The following is a 24,663-nucleotide window of genomic DNA, read 5'->3' as shown; positions in this document are numbered from 1 at the left end:
ATGAGCGGTTACTGCATCTAACTTCTTGCCTAGCCTCAGTTACGCTCCTTGCTCTAGTGCATTATTTATCAACTGTATGTTTTTAATTGTAGCCAAGGCCACTGAAGCTTTCCACCATGAAGGTCTTCCCAACCATCCTAATCTGACCTACTGGTGACCTTAGAGATTTAATTGGGCAGGGTCAAGCGAGAAGAGGTATTCACAGCAAAATGCAATTCTTTTCATCTTGGTTCAAGGCCAGAGGGCTAAGGTTTTTTTTTTTTTTTTTTTTAAACGTGTGTAAAGAAATGGCTCCCTGTTGCAGTTACCCCCCACTTTTTGCCTGATACTGATGCTGACTTGACTGAGAAGTGTGCTGGGACCCTGCTAACCAGGCCCCAGCACCAGTGTTCTTTCACCTAAAATGTACCCTTGATCCCACAATTGGCACACCCTGGCATCCAGATAAGTCCCTTGTAACTGGTACCTCTGGTACCAAGGGCCCTGATGCCAGGGAAGGTCTCTAAGGGCTGCAGCATGTATTATGCCACCCTAGAGACCCCTCACTCAGCACAGACACACTGCTTACAAGCCTGTGTGTGCTAGTGAGAACAAAATGAGTAAGTCGACATGGCACTCCCCTCAGGGTGCCATGCCAGCCTCTCACTGCCTATGCAAGTATAGGTCAGTCACCCCTCTAGCAGGCCTTACAGCCCTAAGGCAGGGTGCACTATACCATAGGTGAGGGTACCAGTGCATGAGCATGGTACCCCTACAGTGTCTAAACACAACCTTAGACATTGTAAGTGCAGGGTAGCCATAAGAGTATATGGTCTGGGAGTTTGTCAAACACGAACTCCACAGCACCATAATGGCTACACTGAAAACTGGGAAGTTTGGTATCAAACTTCTCAGCACAATAAATGCACACTGATGCCAGTGTACATTTTATTGCAAAATACACCCCAGAGGGCACCTTAGAGGTGCCCCCTGAAACTTAACCGACTATCTGTGTACGCTGACTGGTTCCAGCAGCCTGCCACACTAGAGACATGTTGCTGGCCCCATGGGGAGAGTGCCTTTGTCACTCTGAGGCCAGTAACAAAGCCTGCACTGGGTGGAGATGCTAACACCTCCCCCAGGCAGGAGCTGTAACACCTGGCGGTGAGCCTCAAAGGCTCACCCCTTTGTCACAGCCCAGCAGGGCACTCCAGCTTAGTGGAGTTGCCCGCCCCCTCCGGCCACGGCCCCCACTTTTGGCGGCAAGGCTGGAGGGAACAAAGAAAGCAACAAGGAGGAGTCACTGGCCAGTCAGGACAGCCCCTAAGGTGTCCTGAGCTGAGGTGACTAACTTTTAGAAATCCTCCATCTTGCAGATGGAGGATTCCCCCAATAGGGTTAGGATTGTGACCCCCTCCCCTTGGGAGGAGGCACAAAGAGGGTGTACCCACCCTCAGGGCTAGTAGCCATTGGCTACTAACCCCCCAGACCTAAACACGCCCTTAAATTTAGTATTTAAGGGCTACCCTGAACCCTAGAAAATTAGATTCCTGCAACAACAAGAAGGACTGCCCAGCTGAAAACCCCTGCAGAGGAAGACCAGAAGACAACAACTGCCTTGGCTCCAGAAACTCACCGGCCTGTCTCCTGCCTTCCAAAGAACTCTGCTCCAGCGACGCCTTCCAAAGGGACCAGCGACCTCTGAATCCTCTGAGGACTGCCCTGCTTCGACGACGACAAGGAACTCCCGAGGACAGCGGACCTGCTCCAAAAAGACTGCAACTTTGTTTCAAGAAGCAGCTTTAAAGAACCCTGCAACTCCCCGCAAGAAGCGTGAGACTTGCAACACTGCACCCGGCGACCCCGACTCGGCTGGTGGAGAACCAACACCTCAGGGAGGACCCCCGGACTACTCTACGACTGTGAGTACCAAAACCTGTCCCCCCTGAGCCCCCACAGCGCCGCCTGCAGAGGGAATCCCGAGGCTTCCCCTGACCGCGACTCTCTGAAACCTAAGTCCCGACGCCTGGAAAAGACCCTGCACCCGCAGCCCCCAGGACCTGAAGGACCGGACTTTCACTGCAGAAGTGACCCCCAGGAGTCCCTCTCCCTTGCCCAAGTGGAGGTTTCCCCGAGGAAGCCCCCCCTTGCCTGCCTGCAGCGCTCAAGAGATCCCTTGATCTCTCATTGACTAACATTGCGAACCCGACGCTTGTTCTTACACTGCACCCGGCCGCCCCCCGCGCCGCTGAGGGTGAAATTTCTGTGTGGGCTTGTGTCCCCCCCGGTGCCCTACAAAACCCCCCTGGTCTGCCCTCCGAAGACGCGGGTACTTACCTGCAAGCAGACCGGAACCGGGGCACCCCCTTCTCTCCATTCTAGCCTATGCGTTTTGGGCACCACTTTGAACTCTGCACCTGACCGGCCCTGAGCTGCTGGTGTGGTAACTTTGGGGTTGCTCTGAACCCCCAACGGTGGGCTACCTTGGACCAAGAACTGAACCCTGTAAGTGTCCTACTTACCTGGTAAAACTAACAAAAAAACTTACCTCCCCCAGGAACTGTGAAAATTGCACTAAGTGTCCACTTTTTAAATAGATATTTGTGAATAACTTGAAAAGTATACATGCAATTGAAATGATTCAAAGTTCCTAATGTACTTACCTGCAATACCTTTCAAACAAGATATTACATGTTAAATTTGAACCTGTGGTTCTTAAAATAAACTAAGAAAAGATATTTTTCTATAACAAAACCTATTGGCTGGATTTGTCTCTGAGTGTGTGTACCTCATTTATTGTCTATGTGTATGTACAACAAATGCTTAACACTACTCCTTGGCTAAGCCTACTTCTCGACCACACTACCACAAAATAGAGCATTAGTATTATCTATTTTTACCACTATTTTACCTCTAAGGGGAACCCTTGGACTCTGTGCATGCTATTCCTTACTTTGAAATAGCACATACAGAGCCAACCTCCTACAACGTGGCATTAAGAGTAAGTCTTATATTACACTTGAATGCACCGATTTGAGATTTGTTCAGCCTTCTCCAAGCCTGTATGAGATCAAAGAATTTTCTGGGTTGCTGTTTAAGCACGTACTCTTCTATACATTGTTGGGAGACCACTGGTTTAGCGGTACCCTGGGTGGCGTACATTTTGGATTTGTAGGTGGTTTAGGCTCTAATCACAGCGAGTGAGGCATTATAGCAGCAAATTACACATGAGGTTTTTTGCCCTTTTGCCACACATCCCCTTACTGAACTGTGGTCCATAATTACTCCACACTAACTAACCTCTTAAAAAGGACTTAAGTGGACAGCATATGCTAACAAGCTTTCATTTGCATGAACTTTGTTGCCGGTACGAAAACTGGACTGATCTATGGTACTATATGTATACCATCAACAAAATCAGGAAATGCTTCTCCAAAGTCTAATTTAAAACAAAAAGGAAAAATATTGGGAGAGGGGCAGGGTGTTGTAGTTCCTAAACTCACCTGGGAAGGAACACATTTTGGAGGCTCAATACGTATTGTTGGGTCCCATTCTCCTGGAGGAAGGACAGTTACTTGGTCTAAAAACTCATCAATTCCTGATAGTAAATCAATTCTGTCTTTAGCTTTATAGGCAACATCATGGAACACCTTTCGGGGGAGAAGAAAAAAAAAAAAAGCAAATGGTTTATGAAGGCATCATCATCCAAGTCAAAGTACCAGAAAATCAGAGCAGTGTGACACAAAGGTTCTAGAGGCCCCAGGTGCAGACAAGGCCAGTTACATGCGTGGCAAATAACATTGCTTTACACTACTCAGTGTTCAAATTTCACCCACTGATGCCAAGAATGTAAAACATTTGGAAAGGTATGTGTAACATGATTGCCCACACAAGCTACAGTTAATAGCAACATCCCATTTTATGTTTTCAACCCTCTGAAAACTATTAAACCTCAAGTCCAAGGAGAAGATGGTGGCTGTCATGAATCCTGCACTGTGGATCTACTCATGTGATTAAGTTCTCTTGCACGACAGTGAGATGTCTTCTACTGGTATCAAAAGGGGGAAACCAAGATTACCCCTATAGGAGGCCAGAGTTAAATATGTCACAGGAGCAATGACATTCTGCATTGAGGGCCACCCTGACCCAGATGAGAAATGTCTCTAAAAACACCCATAGGCACTACAAGGGCACACCTACTGAGGCAGTGAGAAGGGATGCTTGATTTGCATTTAGCTGTGAAGTAAGGGTGCTTCTGTGGTCTGTCAGTCTGGTTCCAACAGGTCCGTCCCAGTGGCTATGGGTTTCTTAGAAAGCATCATTAATCCACTTCACATTTTCAATATGGCAAAGTCCAACCCACAGCCTCCTCAGGAATTCAAGGCTCCGAATTAAGACAGTATTGTACAGTTGGGAAATGCATCCCTTTTTAATCACAGTTTAGATGTTATGAAGCACTGTAAACAGGCTTGCACGTCACTAAACTAAGAAAAGTACATTTCCGTAACTATGCAACATAAGAGATAAAAAAAATAAAAAAAATACACCTACATAATTCTGTCTATAGAATTATGATTTATTGGTAGTTTTTGGCTAAGTACTTTGCTAAAATAGACACATTTATACGGTACACATGCTGCGCCTTCATTAAACCAACATGACCCTCAGTGGGTGGCACATAAGCAGGATTGCGGATAATTGATGCACTAAGGTATTACCTAGGATATTTAAATGGTTCAGCACCACAAACAGATCCTCTTTATTAAGCAAGTCATATTAAAAAAAGTGCACAGGCACGGAGAATTACAAATTGTACATTACCTCATCTGTCATAAGGGTAGCTATCGATCTGCCAATTTCATGGTACTGTGGCACTTTTCCCTGTGGACCCAGGAGCAGAAATAAGAACCTGTGAAGAAACAATGGAAATGGCATGTCTACCAGTCTACTCAAAGTCTTGGAAGAGTTTTTAATCCTCAACCTCAATTTGAAGGCACAAAGGGAAATGCTCATTTAACCAGCTCACATTTCATCCGGCTCATAAATCAAGGATTAAATCAAAATTATATATTTATTTTACTAATAGCTTTTTATTCAATTTTCATTGGTTACGACTTCAGTAACACACAATCCACTCCCTCTATACCAGAGTTGTGACCCCAGCATTACAGCTTATACAATGTGATCCCTTCATCCTCCCTTATAAGAATGCTCCGTTCAGGTATTTTGAACAAATATTACCATTGCTCTACATCTAGGTGGGTACACTTCAACACTTCTGGTAGTGTTCCTCATTTGTCGTCATCGTCTCCCCACAAGTCCTCCATCTTGGGCATGGAACATTTGATGCACAACATAGACCAGTCAATTAAAACCGAAAGCAAATTTTGCTGCACCTAGACGCTGCAGGACCGTGTACCAATGTGGTATGCTTAGGCATTGCAGGTCTGAGGCCCAACAGAATTATTGAAGGCCTGTCGACGCAAGCATGCGGCACAGCGTTTTTCTAACTTCGTCCTAACACCCCCACCAAATGTGAAGCACCGGACCCTGCACCCCACACAGTCTCCAACAGTCTCCGTTGGTACTGAGTAAAAGCAGCTCAAACATGCAAGAGCAGAACCAGCCATACATCACTTAAGGAAATTCCCCATGGCGTCGCAAAGTATCCTATTGTTTTAATAGGATTTCTTATTAGGTGCCTGGTCTGAGGTTGACATTAAAGCCCATTTTAAATTTATATCTGTTATCAATAAAGATTAATATAAACCAGGAGATCCCTAGGGGAGGAAGAAATCCACTGATTTGGGCATATCAATGTCTTTTTCATCTAAACCACTAAACCGAATTCTTCCGTACACCGGGGAAAGGATTGGATTATTGTGTTAAACATATCTAACACCACTCGACATCCCACCCCCCACCTTCATTTATGACCCCTTCACACCTCACTGCGGTAGAAATAGGATGGATTTAAAAAAAAAAAAAAAAAAACAACTGGGGAACAAGGTGATGGGAAGGTTGCCAGTTCGCAGCGTTTCTGTATCCTGTCCCATATAGTTCAGAGCTGGAGCTACAGGGGTGCTTAAGTATACATTTGATGGTCTAAAAAAACAGCTTCAACCATACAATATTCCACATTGTCCTGCCTGTGATTACATGTTACATATGCACCCAGGGGGCTTCTGATTCAAGTCTGGACCACTGTTAATCACTCAATATTTGGTGGCTTTGAAGAAATTTCTAAAGTGGGGAAGGCCACAACTCCTTGGGACTTAGTTTGTTGCAATAATCGTACCGATAACATTGGTTTGGCTTTATTACAGATACATTTGCTTATTTGTCTCTGTAATTGCTGTAATTAACAAATAAAATAAAAAAACAGGGATGGGAAATGCTTAAGAGATAAAGGCCTAAGCAAAATGTTCATTTTTACTAAATCAACGGTTCTTGTCCAGGACAAGAAGAGTGGTGCCCATGGTATTAGATGTTTGATTAAATCTACCAAGGGAGGGACATTAGCTCTGAAAAGGCCTGGTATTGTGGAAGTTATCATAATTCCCAAATATTCAATGTGTTCCTTTGCCCCTCTTCAAGGGAAGGGAAACTACATGACCCCTCCTTTGCTCACGGTCTAATTATATGTTGTGGATTTGGAATTTCTCCAGATTTATCTTTTACTCAGTCACTGCTTCAAATTCAGCCAGTTGAAAAATCACTGCAGACAGGGAATGTTGCCAAGTGGAGTGTCAGAAAGACATTTTAAAAATATATATTATAGCTGATTATCTGGCCCAAATCGTATCTCTTCAATGTCTTGTGAGTGTCAGATTGTGTCTGCAAATGTTTCTATGTTCAGTGCAAACAATAAGGGGACAAGAGAGCCTTGTCTTGTGCCTCTTTCCAAGTGCACTGCTCTAGACTGCCTTGAGAAATCTATAATTTGTTAAAATCTTATTATAGCTGGGACCCACCCCGATACGTATTATCACATTGGATACAAAGGTCCAATACACCCAGTCAAAAGCTTTTTCTGCGTCCAAAGACAGGAGAGCTGCCGGTATCATCTTATTTATATTCACTTCAACTGGGTGGACTGCCCTGTGGACAGGATCATGGATTGTCTTCCAGCAATAATAATAATAATAGAAATTTAAAAATAGTGCTTTAACAGGAGCCACCAAATCGGGCTAAAACTGATCTCATTGCCAGAATTTTTAGAGTACAAGTTTGCATCTCAGTTGTGTAGGGATATAGTTCTATATGAGGTACAATATTTTGTGTCTATGCTAGGTTTAGGGATAACTGTAATGATCGCCTTTTTCCTCTAGGAAAAAAAAAAAGCTTCACCTATCTCTGCACAATGACTGAATAAAGTGGTTAATCTTGGGATCAGCTTACTGCTGTATATTTTGTAAAACAGTCTAGGAACCCATCTGGTCCTGGAGCCGTCTTCAGCTTTAGCAAGGCTATCACTTTCTTGACCTCTTCTCAAATATGCGCTTCCAGATTTCCCTTCGGGCAAGTGTTATTTTAAGTCGTTGTGCATTTTTATTTCATGTTGGCGTGCAACTGAGGTTTTACTCTTTTGTAGAAAGGGACATGAAAAAAGTGAAGGAATTCTGCCAATTTATCCCAGTCCCTCAAAGATACACTATGTGCTGACTGGATCGCTTTGATAAATTCCGTCTCTTAGCATGTAATCTAGCCAAGGGTGCACCTACCTTGCCCCTGGACAAAAATATCCCATGCTTAAAGTGTAGAAGTGCGAGCTCTACTCTGTTAAACTAGGGAATCCATAATTCGTACTGAAGAGCCACCAGTTTACACCTAATTGGTAATGTAATACACACCTACCTCTCATTAATCCCTTAAAAGAAATCACATACTGTTGCATTCTACTTCACCTGTAACATTTTCTGCAATACAGTATTCTATGTTTGCCCAACTATTCTTTAAAGTGTTTCTCAGAAGTGATGGGTTCATTCTTGACAACAAGGGTATCTTATCCCTTATATATAAGGGATATAAGGTTCTATATACAAGGGTGAGTGATCGGAAACTGAAATCATACCTATATCAGCCGACACTATCGCAGAGATCAGTGCATTGCATATAAGTAAATCATACACACGTGGCAGAGAGGTTCACATGAGTGAAATGTGTAATCTGTATTTATCAGATGTGATACCCTCCATATATCTAATTCCAAACTCATTGAATTTGGGGAGAGAGCACATTGGGGTGGGGCATGATTAGGGTGCACTCTCTAGCTGGGGGTCCCACACTCCATTCAAATCTCCAGTATGGTCTCTAAAAAATGTCACTCCATTATGTGTAGACCCTGCCGATGCATAGTATAAGCATTGAGGTACATCTTTTACCTCGCTCTATATTGGCTGATTCTCTTTAAATGAGTTTCCTGCAGACACATCAATATCTAGTTGTGAGGTCTTTTTGGAAAGTTTTTTTCTTTGCTCTTCTTCCACAGGTTGAGGATTTCCCCTCTTTCCAAGACATAGTGAAATTTGACCACATTTTCTTTGTGCCGTGGGTGCCTCAGGCCCATTCTGTGTGCTCTATTTTCAGCTTGGGGTATATATCACCCAAGTGTTGACATAGACAATACACAAAGATGATCATATCTGCGCCCTCTGACCTTCTTTAAGGCCTCTAAAGTGTAGGTTCTCTCATTTGAAATGTGTCCTCTAAGTCTTCCGCTCATAAAAGTACCATGTCAAGCCTTTTCAGTTGCTGCATTTGATTGTGTTTTTCCTGTGTTTCAGTTCTAAAACATCTATTTTGGATTTTATCTCAACCACCAGTGAAAGAACGGCATAATCGTCCTTGTGTAGTTCTCTAATCTTTCCCCCCCTTACCGGGAAGGTCTTGTATATTTTGTCTACGCCACTGAGTTCTTCACGTAGTTCTAGTTTAAATATTTTTAGATCGAGTCCAAATGTTCTGCCTTTACAAGGGCCATAATCGATATTCGCATGGCTGGTCCCCCTTAGAACTTGCTACTCCTCCGTAGAACTTGCAGAGGCATCCTAATTTGCAAATAGGGAAGTAAGGCTTTCTGTGTCAGTTTCTTTGGTTGAGGTGGGGTTCACTCTTTTCAAGTAATTTCAATAAAAACTTAATTTCTCAATTTTAAAACTTGAACAGGCCCCTTTCTGACCACAGATAGTTTTTATAAAACAGGTTAAGCACTACTCTATGAACTGCAATGGTAGCTCAAGCTGGATGCTAGTTAGCTGTAGCTTCAGTTGATCACAAATCTGCTCCACTGTGAGGCCGACAGAGGAGACACCTGTTCATCATGTGTACTGGGGGGTGGGGAGGGGGGGGGGGGGGTGAGGGTTTCAACCTCCCTCCAGATTTGGGATCCACAGAAGCATGCCCCCAATACAACCAGGCTTGCCAGGCCCACTATTACAGATCAGATGCATCATATGTCTAAGGCACACTTGCAGCTCTCACCCCAGGACACTTCTGGATGCCAGGCCCTCCACACACTTCACTACGGCACTGCCACATCTTGGTAACCACTACACCACCGCCTCCGTTGCACTGGAGTTGCCGGCAAACAGACAGTGTGGCATGTGAGTTCTGCATTGCTAATCTTTAGCAAGTTGGGGCAGAAGGTCAAAGCATGTAAGGCATATCACCAGTAATACAAGTCTTCCAGGCAGTCATTTGTGCCCCTCCCCAATTTGAGTTGTACTGCAGATCAAGACAACCAAGCTGGGGTCCTTGGCAACTCCATCATAAATGAATGCGTGATAAATAAAGCTGTGTGACAGAAGATATGACGGGATCCAAATTCTACATCCAAACTGTTGTGGGCTTTTCCTGCTTCTTGGCTTCCTACAGGTTACTTCATTTGCACTGTACTTAACCATCACTGCAACATCTTTTTGTCTGGATTTAGGACCCCAGAGAGCACTTTACCTGCAGACAATACTGGAGCACTATAAATGTACAAATTGAAGACATTCTATTTGTGGTAGAAGTTTATAAAATGAGGTTCCTTAGCTTCGTCCTCAACCATTTCATTAAGTAAAACATTTAAAAAAAAAAAAAAAAAAAAAAACATTTTCTGATAGTACAAGGGACAAAGGTTCTGGGCTGCCATTATGTACATGCCCAGAAAATCTCAGCATATTGGTTCACTATCCTACTTTGATAGAGATTATGGGGATACTACACAAACACTGTTAGTAGTAAGAATTAAGGAAACCGATAGTGGCGTATTTCATTGCACTGAACCAATGTACTATTAGAAATTTGTAATTTACGATTCTCCCTTAAACAGAGAGAATTCAATGAAAAGTGATAATTGTAGGGAGGAGCATTAGTGCACGTCTAATGAAGTGTAAGTATGTGTGGGAGTGTTTGTACTTGCTAAGCTGAAAAACAGTAAACAAAATAATTCTTACCTTGTGGGAACAGGGACCTCTGTGAGCCCCGATAGTAGAACAGCGGGAGACAATCGCACAAAAGCAATGATGGGCCTCTCCAAGGACTCCACCTCTCCCACCAGAACATTAGATGCCTCCGCACCTTGCGGGATCTTCTTCATGAAGTTCATGTCAACCTTATCAAATGTGAGAAAGTCAAGTTAAGTTTATTCTCTGCATCGCTCACGCAGGCTCAGGAAAATGTTTCTCTAAAAATATTTTGGAACTCATTTTTTTTTATTTTTTTTATTTTTAATAAAGAACTTATTCAACGAACAATAACTAAACTGTCTTGGAAACAGTGGTACTGATGGAGCTTTCCAACTTACATTTTTATACTTCTGATGAGTAGTAATGTAATGCACATGTACAACATGTAAATGAACAGTGTGTCAAAATGAGGGCATATACAGGTGATCCCATGCAAGTATACAGCATGCTTCAGAACCTTGAGCACTGAGCCTTGCTTAAGTTTTAAATAAGGGGGGGAGGGGGAGAGACAGATTACTATACTAACAAGAAACCTGGACTATGGTTCCAACAAACTAAAGTAACCAGTGCAGTTCTGCATGCGTATAATTCCATGAAGGTAACCGTTCAATACATGACACCACAATAACTTACATTCAAAGTACAAACAGGTTTACGGAAGCAGTAAGACACGTTGACCAGCACCAGAGGTTAATAACACTTGTAGCACAGCTAACCATAAAGACTTACAGCTGACCTCCTGAGTCCCACACCAAGTGTGCCACAACTACACTGCCAAGAGTCCGCTTCCTGCCAAACAGGAAACGAGGAGGGGGAACACAAAAAGGCCAAGCAAAATTATGAAGGTTGTGAAGAACAGAATTTAAAACAAAGACAAAAGGATTAGACGAGAACCTGGGGTACCTCAATTGTTTATTTTAGGATTAACTCCATAGTAGGAAAACAAACTCAAAATTAGGAACACAAACACTTCACAGGAAGGGGGTGCATCACATTCTTTAGAGAACCTTTAGTCCAAAGCATACCACGTAAAGATCTTTTCGTTGTTGGGTGTTCTGATCGGAAAAAAAATACTGCACAAGCTTTCACACATTTGCGGCTCTCCTCTCCGCACTCTAGCAGTTACAACACATGAAAGGAAGGGCAGGGGAGGGCAACCACTATCAAAAACAGTTTAATACAAGGGATATGCAAGAGCACTGAAAGGTACCAATGAGAGTGAAATCAAAGCAGCACATAAGCATGGGACTTTCATGTTTACCAGAAAGTTCAAAAAGGGAATGATCTTGTAGCCCAACATCAGACAACAGAATGAAGGTCTCAAGAAGGCCACTTTGGGTGAGCCACCAGTCCTAATAAGCAGGTGGGTGCAAGCGGTGAGGCCGCACAGAGTGCTGACCTGGATTGGGGGCGCTGTGTTTACCAAAGATTTATGCAACTTGAGATTTAAAAGCACCTGCTGAAAATTACCTTGCATGGCCAACCTTCAGGAAGCAATTAAAATGTCAAGATACCTCTTGTGATTAATGATCCTGCTAGGGAGAGAGATGGGAGTTTTGTCTAGCTGCAGCTTTGACTCGCCATAAATTAGCACAGAGGGCTAATATGCGTGCTGCAAAGAACATAACTATAGTTTACGTGGATAGCTGAGTGGATTAGTAAAGCAAGCCTTTATAAGTGCTTTAAAACAAATGAATGTATGTGAAAGGGAGGCTAGGGAGAGGAGGAGCACATTTGCCAGGTGATAGTGGAGGTGGTCGTGGGGTGGGGGGGGGGGGGGGAGGGGGCACCAAAAAAGACTTGTCACACAGAGCGCCGCTAACGCTGGCCCTTCTAATAAGTGACATAATCCAAGTAAAATAAAAATCTGATGAATTTTTGGAATGCCATATGGTCTCGGACTTCCTGGTTTGTTTAGTAATGTGCTTTAAGGGGCAAAGCAGTTAGGCAACCTCATAGCTGTGTGTATCGAAGGTGGACAGTGCAGGCATATGACAGATATGTTCTATTAGTATGAACAGAAATCTCCTTCATGGTGGTGCAAGTCACAGAAGCAGAGATTACAAATGGTTCCATATAGGAGAGACTTAGGAGCTAGGATAGGTGGTTAAAGGCTGCAAAAGAGGGTATGAAAGTAATTCCCTAAGTGGACTAGCAAAGATAAACTGGAAGGATTTTTTTTGTTTTTTAATAAACTTAGGCCACCCAATTTTTGGGCTGGTCAAGAGAGACAGCAAAAACAAAACCACTTAGGTGGGGCTTGCGAGAAGAACTGGCATGAACTGGAGTTGCAACGCCTTGTTTCTTAGAGGAGGGCCAGTTTGTACACAATGTAATTCTTCCATGGTGTAGTTGTGAAATGCTTACAAGTTGGTCACAGGAGGAATTTTCCTGGTGACAAAGATGCACAGGGAGAGTTTAGAAGGCATGTGGATAAAGTTAGGACAACATGTTGAAACTGCTGCACTATCGGAGTTTTCTATTCAACAAGGTACATAATTCTGATAAAAGTGACATGTCATATTTCCACTTGAACTAGAGTTGCATAGAAATTCCTGTAGGCACAGGAAAATAGAATCGTTAAACAACTTATGACTAAAGTAAAGTAAGCCTGCTTGCCATCTTAATAAATTAATCACCATTTGTGATTTTACAATACATTGTGCGACTTGTAACATGAATACAAAGCAGATACCTCAAAGGCCATCAAACACCATCCTTTGAAGGGTATACTTTGAGGGGGATCGGTATGTCAATACTCGAGCAATAAAAATAATTCACCCTTCTTTATGGATGTACTCCACATCCTCGCACTCACTCAGTTTATTTGTCCTACATTATCTCTCACTCAATAGGCATGACTTTTTACTTTTCCGACTGAGGACAAAGGGTTTGTTGCCATTCTCAAGACAGGAAAATCTTTCTTTAAAGTAATTCTTTTGTGAGTCTCAGCATGCAAGTATATCTGCTTATTCTGAAAGCGATATGGTGTCCGGTGAAGTAAACCACAAAACGTGCTACCACAACATCAGACCATCTGCATGTTAAGTTCCCACTTCAGAAAAGCATATTCAAATTCTACTTTGGAAGAAACGATAAAGTGACTGAGCATGGAATTAGTAAGGATGCTCCAGATAACCAGCATGGGAATTTCTACCTGAATATCTAGTGGACAAAATAACATGTTCAGTACCACAGACATGACAGCAGAAATGGCTCAGAAATAAAACCACCAGCTGAACTAGGAGAATCAAACTAAATTGAATGCTGTCACTTTCATCTTCAAAGGAAACAAAATCACAGGGCACCAAAAATGATGTGCTGAACCACACTCCTGAATCGTTTTATTCTACATTTAGCCATAAATACCAACTGGTCTTAGGTTGCTCGGGTTTGGGTTCAAAGCCGACTTGGCATGGCGGTCTGGGTTGGACTGTTCCTACTGGAAAAGACAAAGGTGGATTTGCATATGGCTAAGTCTAATATGGGGGGCAAAAACCCACAATGGGTTTGGAATGCTACCTCAAACTACTGCCAGATGTTCGACTATTGTCAAGCATTCTTTCGGTCTCCTTTTGAGTTTCATTCCCAGTATAAACTAGGCATCCCCTGGGGCATCTGGTCTAAGGTGAGTGTTTTAGCCCACACTGTACCCAGTACCAAAAGGCCATATTTTCGTAAATAGTTTTGTGCATTCTCTTATCAAGAAGATCTTGTGGAGCTATTAATCCGGGTTCAACTATCCTAGAACAAACACATGTGGGTGGATGGTTCAGAACAGGTATACAGACCTATTCGCCAGTACTAGCTCTGCTCTGTGGGCAATAATAATAGCGCAGAACTTTGGGTTAGTTACAGAGGACCATTAATGCCATCCCATCCCAGGTTTGGCAGGGAAGAGTCCTAAAGTTGTCTATGAAGACCCTCACAGAATTCCACCCAATGGGTTCAAATAATGGTAGATGGAGCAAGGAAATCAGGTCTTCACAGCCAATCATATCCTTAAACACAGAAGGCTGCACCATTTTACATTTTTCTTTTTGAGAAAAGTTTAGCAACAGCAGAACAGATTAACACCAACAAAAGCATGGAGAGCACACTGGTCTGTGTGTGCATGCCAGCGCTGATGTTAGTGCACTGACTTACAGTATTTTTAGTACCTGGGAAGGCTTTCCTTTATTGCAAATAGGGGTGAATACATGTAATTTTAATTCAATACAATTCATGGATTTTTGCAAGGCTGGGACATTGGTATTATCAAAGCAAAAACATATGTTTTTCCTGGGTCAAATGATTAGTACCCATCAGTATAATAGGTATATTTTCCGCTTCTGATTCACAAACACACCAAATGAATACACACATAACCAAAAGCCAGAAAAACTTAGATTAGTGACATCACTGCATAAGTAAACGCTCTTCAACAATACTATGAAGAGCAGAATGACATTCGTACCACATTAGTCGTGCACACAATAGGCACAATATTTGTGAACATATTATTGGACATGTCGGTGACCTTCTGTACAACAATAAAACTAAAAAACCAAATATTCTTAAATTTCCATTCGCTATCACTTACCCTACTGAAGTCAACTGTACTGTTCTCATGGCTTCCACCCGATCCATTACCTTTCGGATCTCCTACTTTGCCAGCTTCCAAGTTACCAGGAGACGACTGAGGAGACTGCAATAATCCTGTGCAGTCAAACAAAATCAAATTGTTTAATACTAGGTTTGGTGGCAGAAGAGAAAGCGGTTCGAAAGATGACAAGCACGCAATGTGTGAGCTACTAAAACCAACATGAGGTTAACAATAAGATACATGTAAGCAATATTAGTACTTGGGATGCAGCACAACACAGGTTTCCTTTTTAGGTATGAAAAAGGAAAATAAAATGGAGAGCCATTTAGAAAGTGTTTTGAGATGGAAGCGCAGACCAAATCTTTCCTGGAATACAATTTTTTATTTAAAAAGGTTAAAAAAAAGAAAGGAGAAAAAAAAAAGCTGATGGTGCGTGAGAACTCGTGAGGATACAGCATGAGGTGGGGGTGACAGAGGACGTTCAGATAACCATTGTATAGCAAACTTTGAAAAGTGAATTGATTTCAAGACTTGGCCTTTTTATGCATTTATCGCCTAGTCCAAATTGGCAGTCTACACTTCAGTGCTTAGAGTCGCTATTTGTCTGTGGAGGCCACAATCACTTATTTTTTGGAACCAGCACCGATTTTCCTGCATCTGATATTTACAGAGTGAACAAGAGGAGAAAAAGACACACATTGGAAAGAAAGACGGCAAAGCCAACACAAAGGGAGGAAGAGTGAGAAACATGGGCAGGGAGTATCTAGTAGTGTATTAAGACTACCAGTCTTGGTATGTGACGCGCCAATGTTTAACTGCAATGGCCGCCGGCTTCTCAGCAGAGCTTCGGACACCGGCACTTCTTTCTTTTTTTTTTTTTTATAAATCAAGCAGTGCTACACCTTTTCAATGCAAGTCAATCACTCCCTACCAATAGCCAAACCCCACTTTGGGAATTAATATTCAAAGGCCAAGAAGCAGATCACTCTTTTTGTAGCTCAATAATGTAAGAACCACAGCCTAATAGTTGAAAGCAGCCCTGGATTTTAAAGCCTTAAATCTACCATAAAAGGCGGTGTGCTTAAAAAAAAAATAAACAAGTTGAGAATCTTGCTTGTAGGCCCCTTTCGCGTAACAAGGTTAGTGAATTGAAACACCACTTATGCCATAACAACTGATGCAGTTAATCACCTGGAAGAACTCTCTGCCTTGTTCATTAGCATGTGTGTGAATCACATGACAAGTGAAAACCTACTCCCAGGAAGAGAAGGCAATAATTGCCTCAATGCTACATTAGAATGTGTAGAGTCCAAAATAAATAAGTATAGTGTAGTGATAGTGGTTAGTATTACACCACAAGCCACTAAGCAGCTTTTGCATCCAGTGGGACCAGGAAGAGAGACCTAGGTGAAGAAAGGAGCGGGGGTGATAAGAAGTAGGATGAATATTGTGTCACAGAAAAAGCTGAAGTTATTTTCTTAAATTCCTACATCACTTGTCAGTGTAAGGTGCCACAGGTCTGAGTTAAAGAGCAGCAGACCTGGGAGAGGTGCCGACTGATGCACACGCCAGGAGCAGCCAATTTACGAGGCCCGAGGATGTCCCCGTAAACGTGAGAAAATACTGGAAAGATGCGCTTACTATGGACTGCCAATGAAAAATGCAAACGAGGCTAAGTGTCTGCAAATTTTTGATGCTCTGCTCCAAATGTATTATGCCATTCATATAGAAATCTCAGTGGATGATACTTTGCACTGATAAACCCAATAAAAATGTTTAAAAAAAAAAAAAAAACAATGCAGACCTGGTGCCAGAAAGACTACCAAAAAAGTATTTTTATATGGGAAGCCAGAAGTAAGTTCCTGTGTGTAACTAAATTTTATGAAGAGTGTATATTACAAATAACATGCCACAGCTCCACCTCAACTACTCCGCTCTGGGAGGGACCATCAATAATAGAGTTTGTAGAAGAAGGAATCCCCATACCCAAGTTCACTAATTTTTACAACACTTGTGCCTTACAGATCCAAAAGACAAACTCTTCAGTAAGACGACAGGCGAATGATCAAAAAGACCACCTGTGGCCTCCAGCCCCCTTCCCAGTCTTGCAGGTCAAGAGAAGAAACATCATGTAGAAAGAAAGAGCGAGAGCACTAAGAAATAATGGCCCAGTCTTTGCTAATGAAACAACCAAATGGTAAGGAAGCCAAGAAGGTTGGTGCACTGTGGTAAACTCAGTGCAGCGTACAAGGACCGCTGCTCCAGTATCATACGGAGCTTTGCAAACAGGGTTGAAGGTGTTAGTGAACCCAAGATAGCTATGGTGCAAAATTTGTCATCATGCTCATTGAAGGAGTCACTGCACCACATAACATCACAACTTTTACATGCCATGCACTTTCAGCATAACTGAATCCAAATGGCCCCCCCCCCCACTCCTCCCTCGCCCCATGCTCAATCTAACCCATTTATTTTCACGACAGGCCAAACTTGAGGATTTGCTGCAGTGCTTCGCAGCATAATTCTTGCTCCTAGATCTTTTATCCCTGTGACACAAAGAAAGCCATCTCATTACCGAGGTCTCCATGGGCCTCGAAGTCTTACAGAAAAATTATCCATGAACATTTGGCATGGATTTGTACAAATACCTGGTTCTGAAAGGCGAATTGATGGCAAACTGAGTTGGACTGCCATCACTATCTAGTACTAGCAGGTACTTGTTGGTGAAAATGCTAATATGTATGCATTATCTCAGAATAGCTAAAATGGACAGTCATTTACTGCTTTTGTTGCAAAAGAAGAAACAAATGCCCCACACAGTTGCCCCCCAACTATTGGTCGAATTTTCTTGGGAGGCATGGTAAAATGTTCCTCTGTTCTACTTGAAATCGTGGCACATTTATAAGTTAGATAAACCACGGTGATTTCATCATGTATTCTGTTCACAGCATCTGTTCTTCACAACACTGTGCGATTTAAAGAGGTTCTGTACATATATTGGTATTTAAGAATTTTTGTGTAACGCTAATGTTAACATTGTAAACATCTTAAGCAAATAACTGAATTTTGATCGCGTATTTACTTAAGATGTTCTTACCCGTGTCCCTCAATGCATATTATTATATATATATAAATCTAGATGTTCTTAAGGTATAAAATATGCAAATAATGCAAATCAGTTAAGTTAAAATAAATGCAAAAAATATACTGGACACAAACATCTATTAACCAGTTCATAAGTGAAATAAGTTTATATGTTAAGTAGTTCAAAGCATAGCAGGCCCTGCACCTTTTTTTTTTCAAGCATTGTATTTGAATTGTTAGCTTGATATTCTTCAAATGCAAGGAAGTACAACGTATATTAAAAATTGAAATAGAAAAAATCTGGTCCACTAAAATAAGTAAACTGCTAATTAAAAAAAAAAAACTTCCTTCTCTGCGTTTTTCTATCTTCTTTTGCCCCCTTCACCATCCATACAGCTCTAATCTAAGCCATCCCTGCACTAAAGTTCCTACAAAGAGAAGGTTTCTAGATGGTTGCCATAGTCGTTGAACTGTGGGAAGCAGAGAATGGGCACCAAGGCGAGCAAGGAGAATGCTCCGGCATCAAGATGAACACCATGAACCAAGCGAAGGAGTACACTGTGGCCGTGCGTCACAAGCAGCACTGGCAACGTGGCTTTGAAAGGCGCTTTGACCCACGCGCCTGCTTATAATTGGCAGAACGATAAACGCGTTGTTTGCTACAAAGTCAGAACTATTCAAATGATATACCTAACTTGGCACCAGTTGCCAAATGGAGAGTAGTAGAGACATGATGTAAAAAGAGAAGGGGAGGAAGTAGCCTGCCACTAAGTACCGTACAAAAACTAAGCAGGGTAAAAAAAAAAAAAAAAAAAAAAAAAAAAACACATGTTTATAGACAACATTATTGCTCCCTTTCGAAACTCAAAAAGTAGCTGCCATTTTAGCAAAATAAAAGCACATTTTAAACATTTTGCACGTCAAAACCAAATGTCTTCAAAGAACGTGCTGATCCTGTTTTTGGAAGTTTGAAGGTCCTCTAGTGTAGCCACACTTGTTACCAGAGTAGATCATTCCGAAGTCATCCGGTGCCTTGGAGGCGATCCTCCTTTCGAAGACCAGGGTCGATCTTCATCCGAGTCCTCAACAGAAGAACGTCCTAGACTTTTTTGTCTTTTCCATAGATGGAGTCTGTCTTTGATGCACTTTATATTTTGAGGGACACTTTGGAGCTGATGTAACAGTGCACTGAGCACATCTGAGGTGAGGAACTGGTGCCAATGGTCCTCCCTATAATCGATTCGTAAACCCTTCTGTTCCACTGCAGCATAGTAATTCTGTCTATTCCATAGCGGACAATCTTTCCATCCAACAAAAAGCCAAGCACCTGGGTGTGTCGTGGTCCATCTGTAAGCACTAGCTGCAGACCCTGTATCAGAAGATGCTATCTTTTTATCATACAAGTCTCTTTACAATTAAATTCTAGCAGCAGGCTGAACCTATGTATGAGCAGGAGGGTTCCTGCTTTTCAAGGGCAGCCACAATTCCTTTAAAACTGAAACTTCTGTTTAGTCATATGCAAACAAGTGTTGCATGTGCAGAGCTAACAACACTTTGCAATTATTTTGCCAAGTGGGCAACAAGATGGAATATGAATTTGGTGTCAGACTTTCATATTGGAATAGAATGATACAGCTGATGGTGACAGATAAAAGGAAACCAGTTTGCCAAACTTTGAGTGTACTGCTTTACATGTATTTGGAAAATACTGGACAACATGATCACACTCAAGACGTCAAAACATGCACGGTGAGTGAAATATAAACAGCAAACTTGTCACGTTTTGCTCAAGCGGTGTGCTGCACAAGCATGCCAGTGCAAGGAAAACAGATGCACAAAGCACGGCACGCTGGCTGTTCGGATAGTTGCCTGGTTTCTGGTCACCGCTCTCGCCTTGCTTCTGTTCCTGAGCATCTATGTCCTCCTCGGGGGGATGAACCACTACTGTTGGAATATCATCAGGAGAGTACACCTGGGGTTCAGAGCCATCAGCCTCCCCCTGTTGAGAGCTGGCCGTCACCAGGCGACTCAGCCTAGGAGTAGATGGCGGCGTATTTTGTGGAGTCAGCGCTGGGGTGGCACACCTGGAGCCCGATGGCGTGCCAGCTCTCGAAGGAAGCAGGTAATCCAGAATAAAGGAAAGGCGGGATTCTCGTCGTAGAGACAGGCTGGAGGCCGACAGACCCGCTCGCAAAGAGTTACGGGAGGCTGACAGGCCTTCCCCTGAAGTGAAGCAGAAAGCACTCTTTTTAAAAGAAGTAAGATGAGGAAAAAAAACATGAACACATCTATGTATCAACAGGTCAGATTAAAAATGTAAAGGGTCATACAAGTCCAACTACAAACAATACGGCATATTTAAGCTATTTCAAGTGTGAAAGAAACCACTATTAGCACACACCTGCCTGCAGCAGTTCTCTTTACAACATGCACCAAGTATTATGGAAGACAGAGCACATGTAGATATACACATTTACATCCGGGGATAAACTTGGTTTGGTTGCACTACAAATAGAAGCTAAAAGCAGAAGTAATAAAATGCAATTACAGTAAACATTGCTTTTTAGCTGAAGGATACTTGTTAGATTTGCTCATCTGTGCCCCACATTTTGAATCTGAAGTGCGTTTCTGGCATGTTTGGGAAGGCAGGCCACAGGACTCTGGAGGGTAGTGCAGATATTAAGGGAAACTGGAAGACTGTTGAAAAGGCAAAGGAAGCGTGCTAGACCACGCAGAATGTTTTTTAACTAAATACGAAAGCAACGTAGTTTTAATTTACTATGGCAGAAAAGCCCCAAAATATTGAGCGAAGCACACAACACCAGTGGTTCCCAACCTTTTGACTTCTTCGGACCCCCACTTTATCATTACTGGAACCCAGGACCCCCCTTAAGTCACTACTGAAAGCTGGGGACCTAATCTGTTAATGTTATTTCATTTTTTTCTATGCAGTCGCAGACTCCCTGAGAAGGCTTTGCGGACCCAGAGGGGTCCCTGGACCACAGGTTGGGAACCACTGCACTACATTGTTTCTTACCGCTCTGATAATAAATGTTACTTGTACCCAACTGCACTTGCCACTGAAAGGACTGATATGGCACTGCCAAAAGGTTAGGCAATTGTGTTCAATCTACACAGAATTTACAAAAAAATAAAAAATGCTGTTGATGCCCCAAAAATTCTACAGAACTATCTAAACAAAAATAATCATATACTTAAACAATCACAGTGAACGAGAAAAAAAAGAAAAGTCTTGCAGTACCTTCTCAGGTTGCTATCTTAATGAGACTGACATATTCAGTTCAACAATTAGTCTCGAAACAGAATCAGTCAATGGAATCAGTGGCTTTATTCACGAATAAAATACTCAATGCCCTGTCTCGCCCAGCATCAGGGGAATTGTTCAACGAAGCATGTGAATCTGTGGAACATCCAATGCTTGCTACAAAAATATTATCACAGTGCAATAACAATGGCTCTAGTCAGGGGAAAAAACAAATGCACACTTTCATAGCTTAAGGCAGTGTGCCATGAGATACAGATGAAGGTACAGCTCACGCAAAACTTAGGAGTTACGAGAAGCAATTTCTGATCCAGAGACCATGCGCAAAGAACAACTCACAATCGAGTAGTAATTATTAACAAATAAAACAGACCATCTTCAACTGAAATGATTCTGATGGGACTGAAGCAAACTTGTGTGCCTTTGTCGACTCAGTCACATGGTAGTGTGTGAGCCATACAGGGCACAACCAAAGACTGAATAACAAAGGCTACAGAGGACCATTACAATTTGGACCAGTGATGCTTGAGCCTCAATAGTTATTACAATATTTACAGCAATTCTTCTCATCAGAATTGCCAGGCACATTTACTCTTCCCCAAAATCTTCCCTGGTAATGACACCATAGATTACACTTAAAAGCCAAGTTCTATTTTGTATGTACTACTGGTCCAGACTGCTAGACCAAGTGATATTTTGAAACTGCGGTACATGCACGTCTGCGCAGTAGTTCCAAATGGCATCGTTCCCGCAGACGCAGTCTGTGTTAGTGTGACACTGAGAATGTGTGGCGGATAGTGTGTATTTCAACATTATGTTAGCAGTTTCATACAATTACACAACAGAAACATTAATGCTTTTCCATTAAGGTGAAACAGGACATGCAGATGTCAACAGATTACGGTGTCACGCGTGTTACGGAAAGCAAGAAGACCCACCCAACCCGCGATACTCACAGCTTTCACATTCTAACTTTAATTTGGAACTGATCAAAATAAATTGGCTGCTACAACAGCTCACCGTTTCGTTCTAGCAAGTGAGGATCAGAATGTTTCTTGCCTATGTCTGCAAATGAGCGGACCAGGGGTATGCGGTTGCTGAACTTCTTCTCATTTTGATGATGGTGTCGCTTTAGGAGGGCTTCTTTCACGCGCTCCCTGCAAGACTCCTCCAACTGCCCAGAGACAATCATGCTGTCCAACACCATATCTGTCGGAACAAGCGCAAAGTCAGATATACACACTGGACAGTGTGTGCAGATTAATACAACATATGCACAAAGGAAGAAAAACCCTTTTGCTCTGGTCTGACACTTTAGCCACAAAGGAAACTAGGAACAACTTCACATTCAACTAAACAATATTACAGAGCATACGCTTTGGTGGTTACAGAAGGGAAATTAGCAAAAAAATGACTGGTGGTGTGTAGGCGGGTACTAGAGCTGAGAAGTAAATAAAAAAAAGCAGGTGGAAGGTTCAAAGATATAACAGCAACTAACATACTGCAAGTATTTTCCTACAATACTTTAAGAATGGCCATATCTTTAGATAGCAAATTAAAGGCTATATATGAATAAAGACAGAAAAAGTACACTTTTTGCTAGTTCTTCATAATGAAAATGTCACTTACCCAGTGTACATCTGTTCGTGGCATCAGTCGCTGAGATTCACATGGTATGCATGAGCTCGCCATCTGGTGTTGGGTCGGAGTGTTACAAGTTGTTTTTCTTCGAAGAAGTGTTTTCGAGTCACGGGACCGAGTGACTCCACCTTCTGTGCTCATTGCGCATGGGCGTCGACTCCATCTTCGATTGTTTTCCCCGCAGAGGGTGAGGTAGGAGTTGTACTATAGTAATAGTGCCCGCGCAATGAAAAATGTAAGTATGTACCTATTAAAGGATTAAGTAATATATATACAAATGTACAAAATTGAAGGTAACTTCTGAACTGCTACAGGCTTCCGGGGAGGTGGGTGGGTCCATGTGAATCTCAGCGACTGATGCCACGAACAGATGTACACTGGGTAAGTGACATTTTCAGTTCGATGGCATCTGTCGCTGTAGATACACATGGTATGCATAGACTAGTAAGCAGTTAGTTCCCCATAAGCGGTGGTTTAGCCTGTAGGAGTAGAAGTTGTCTGAAATAGAGTTCTTAATACAGCTTGACCTACTGTAGCTTGTTGTGCGGATAGCACATCTATACAGTAGTGTTTGGTGAATGTGTGAGGCGTAGACCAAGTGGCTGCCTTACATATTTCTTGCATTGGGATGTTTCCTAAAAAGGCCATTGAAGCACCCTTTTTCCTTGTTGAATGTGCCCTGGGAGTAATGGGCAGTTGTCTTTTTGCTTTAAGGTAGCAGATTTGGATGCATTTAACTATCCATCTGGCTATACCTTGTTTTGATATTGGGTTACCTGCATGAGGTTTTTGGAATGCAATAAATAGCTGTTTAGTTTTTCTGATGTTCTTTGTTCTGTCAATGTAGTACATTAATGCTCTTTTGACATCTAATGTATGTAGTGCTCTTTCAGCCACAGAATCTGGCTGTGGGAAAAATACTGGTAGTTCTACCGTTTGATTTAGATGGAATGGTGAAATAACTTTTGGTAAAAATTTTGGATTAGGTCGTAGGACGACCTTATTTTTATGTATTTGTATAAAAGGCTCTTGTGTTGTGAACGCTTGAATTTCACTTACTCTTCTTAGAGATGTAATGGCGATGAGAAAGGCAACTTTCCAGGTTAGGAATTGTATTCCGCAAGAGTGCATGGGTTCGAAAGGTGGGCCCATGAGTCTTGTTAGAACCACGTTTAGGTTCCATGAAGGAACAGGTGGTGTTCTTGGTGGTATAATTCTTTTAAGCCCTTCTATAAATGCTTTGATAACTGGTATCCTATACAAGGAAGTTGAATAGGTAGTTTGCAGGTATGCAGATATTGCTGCAAGGTGTATTTTAATAGAAGAGAAGGCTAGCTTTGCTTTTTGTAAATGGAGCAAGTAATTTACTATATGTTTTGGAGTTGCATCTAGCGGTTGTATCTGATTATGATGGCAGTACCAAACAAATCTTTTCCACTTACTTGCGTAGCAGTGTCTAGTGGATGGCCTTCTGGCCTGCTTTATGACTTCCATACACTCTTGGCTAAGTTGTAAGTGTCCGAATTCTAGGATTTCAGGAGCCAGATTGCTAGATTCAGCGATGCTGGGTCCGGGTGTCTGATCTGTTGGTTGTGTTGCGTTAACAGATCTGGTTTGTTGGGCAGTTTGATGTGTGG

At 42.3% G+C, this 24,663-nt stretch overlaps 1 protein-coding gene across 3 annotated transcripts in view; it reads right to left on the bottom strand.

The window, feature by feature from the left end:
• SLC4A7 (solute carrier family 4 member 7) overlaps window positions 1–24,663 on the bottom strand; it is a 305,235-nt gene that overhangs the window by 141,397 nt on the left and 139,175 nt on the right. The window contains exons 6-11 of one of the 3 annotated variants that reach the window (XM_069212019.1): window positions 22,406–22,594; window positions 19,972–20,325; window positions 15,016–15,131; window positions 10,422–10,579; window positions 4,801–4,888; window positions 3,483–3,629 (exon numbers count right to left, since the gene is read on the bottom strand). In XM_069212019.1, the coding sequence (XP_069068120.1) occupies window positions 3,483–3,629; window positions 4,801–4,888; window positions 10,422–10,579; window positions 15,016–15,131; window positions 19,972–20,325; window positions 22,406–22,594 (1,052 nt within the window). The remainder of the gene's footprint in view (window positions 1–3,482; window positions 3,630–4,800; window positions 4,889–10,421; window positions 10,580–15,015; window positions 15,132–19,971; window positions 20,326–22,405; window positions 22,595–24,663) is intronic. The other 2 variants (XM_069212017.1, XM_069212018.1) reach the window with 2 other exon arrangements.

The sequence above is a fragment of the Pleurodeles waltl genome, chromosome 10 (genome assembly GCF_031143425.1).
Source record: "Pleurodeles waltl isolate 20211129_DDA chromosome 10, aPleWal1.hap1.20221129, whole genome shotgun sequence".
NCBI classification, from domain to species: domain Eukaryota; kingdom Metazoa; phylum Chordata; class Amphibia; order Caudata; family Salamandridae; genus Pleurodeles; species Pleurodeles waltl.
Note: the sequence above shows the minus strand (reverse complement) of the source record. Positions and strands in the feature narration are given on the sequence as shown.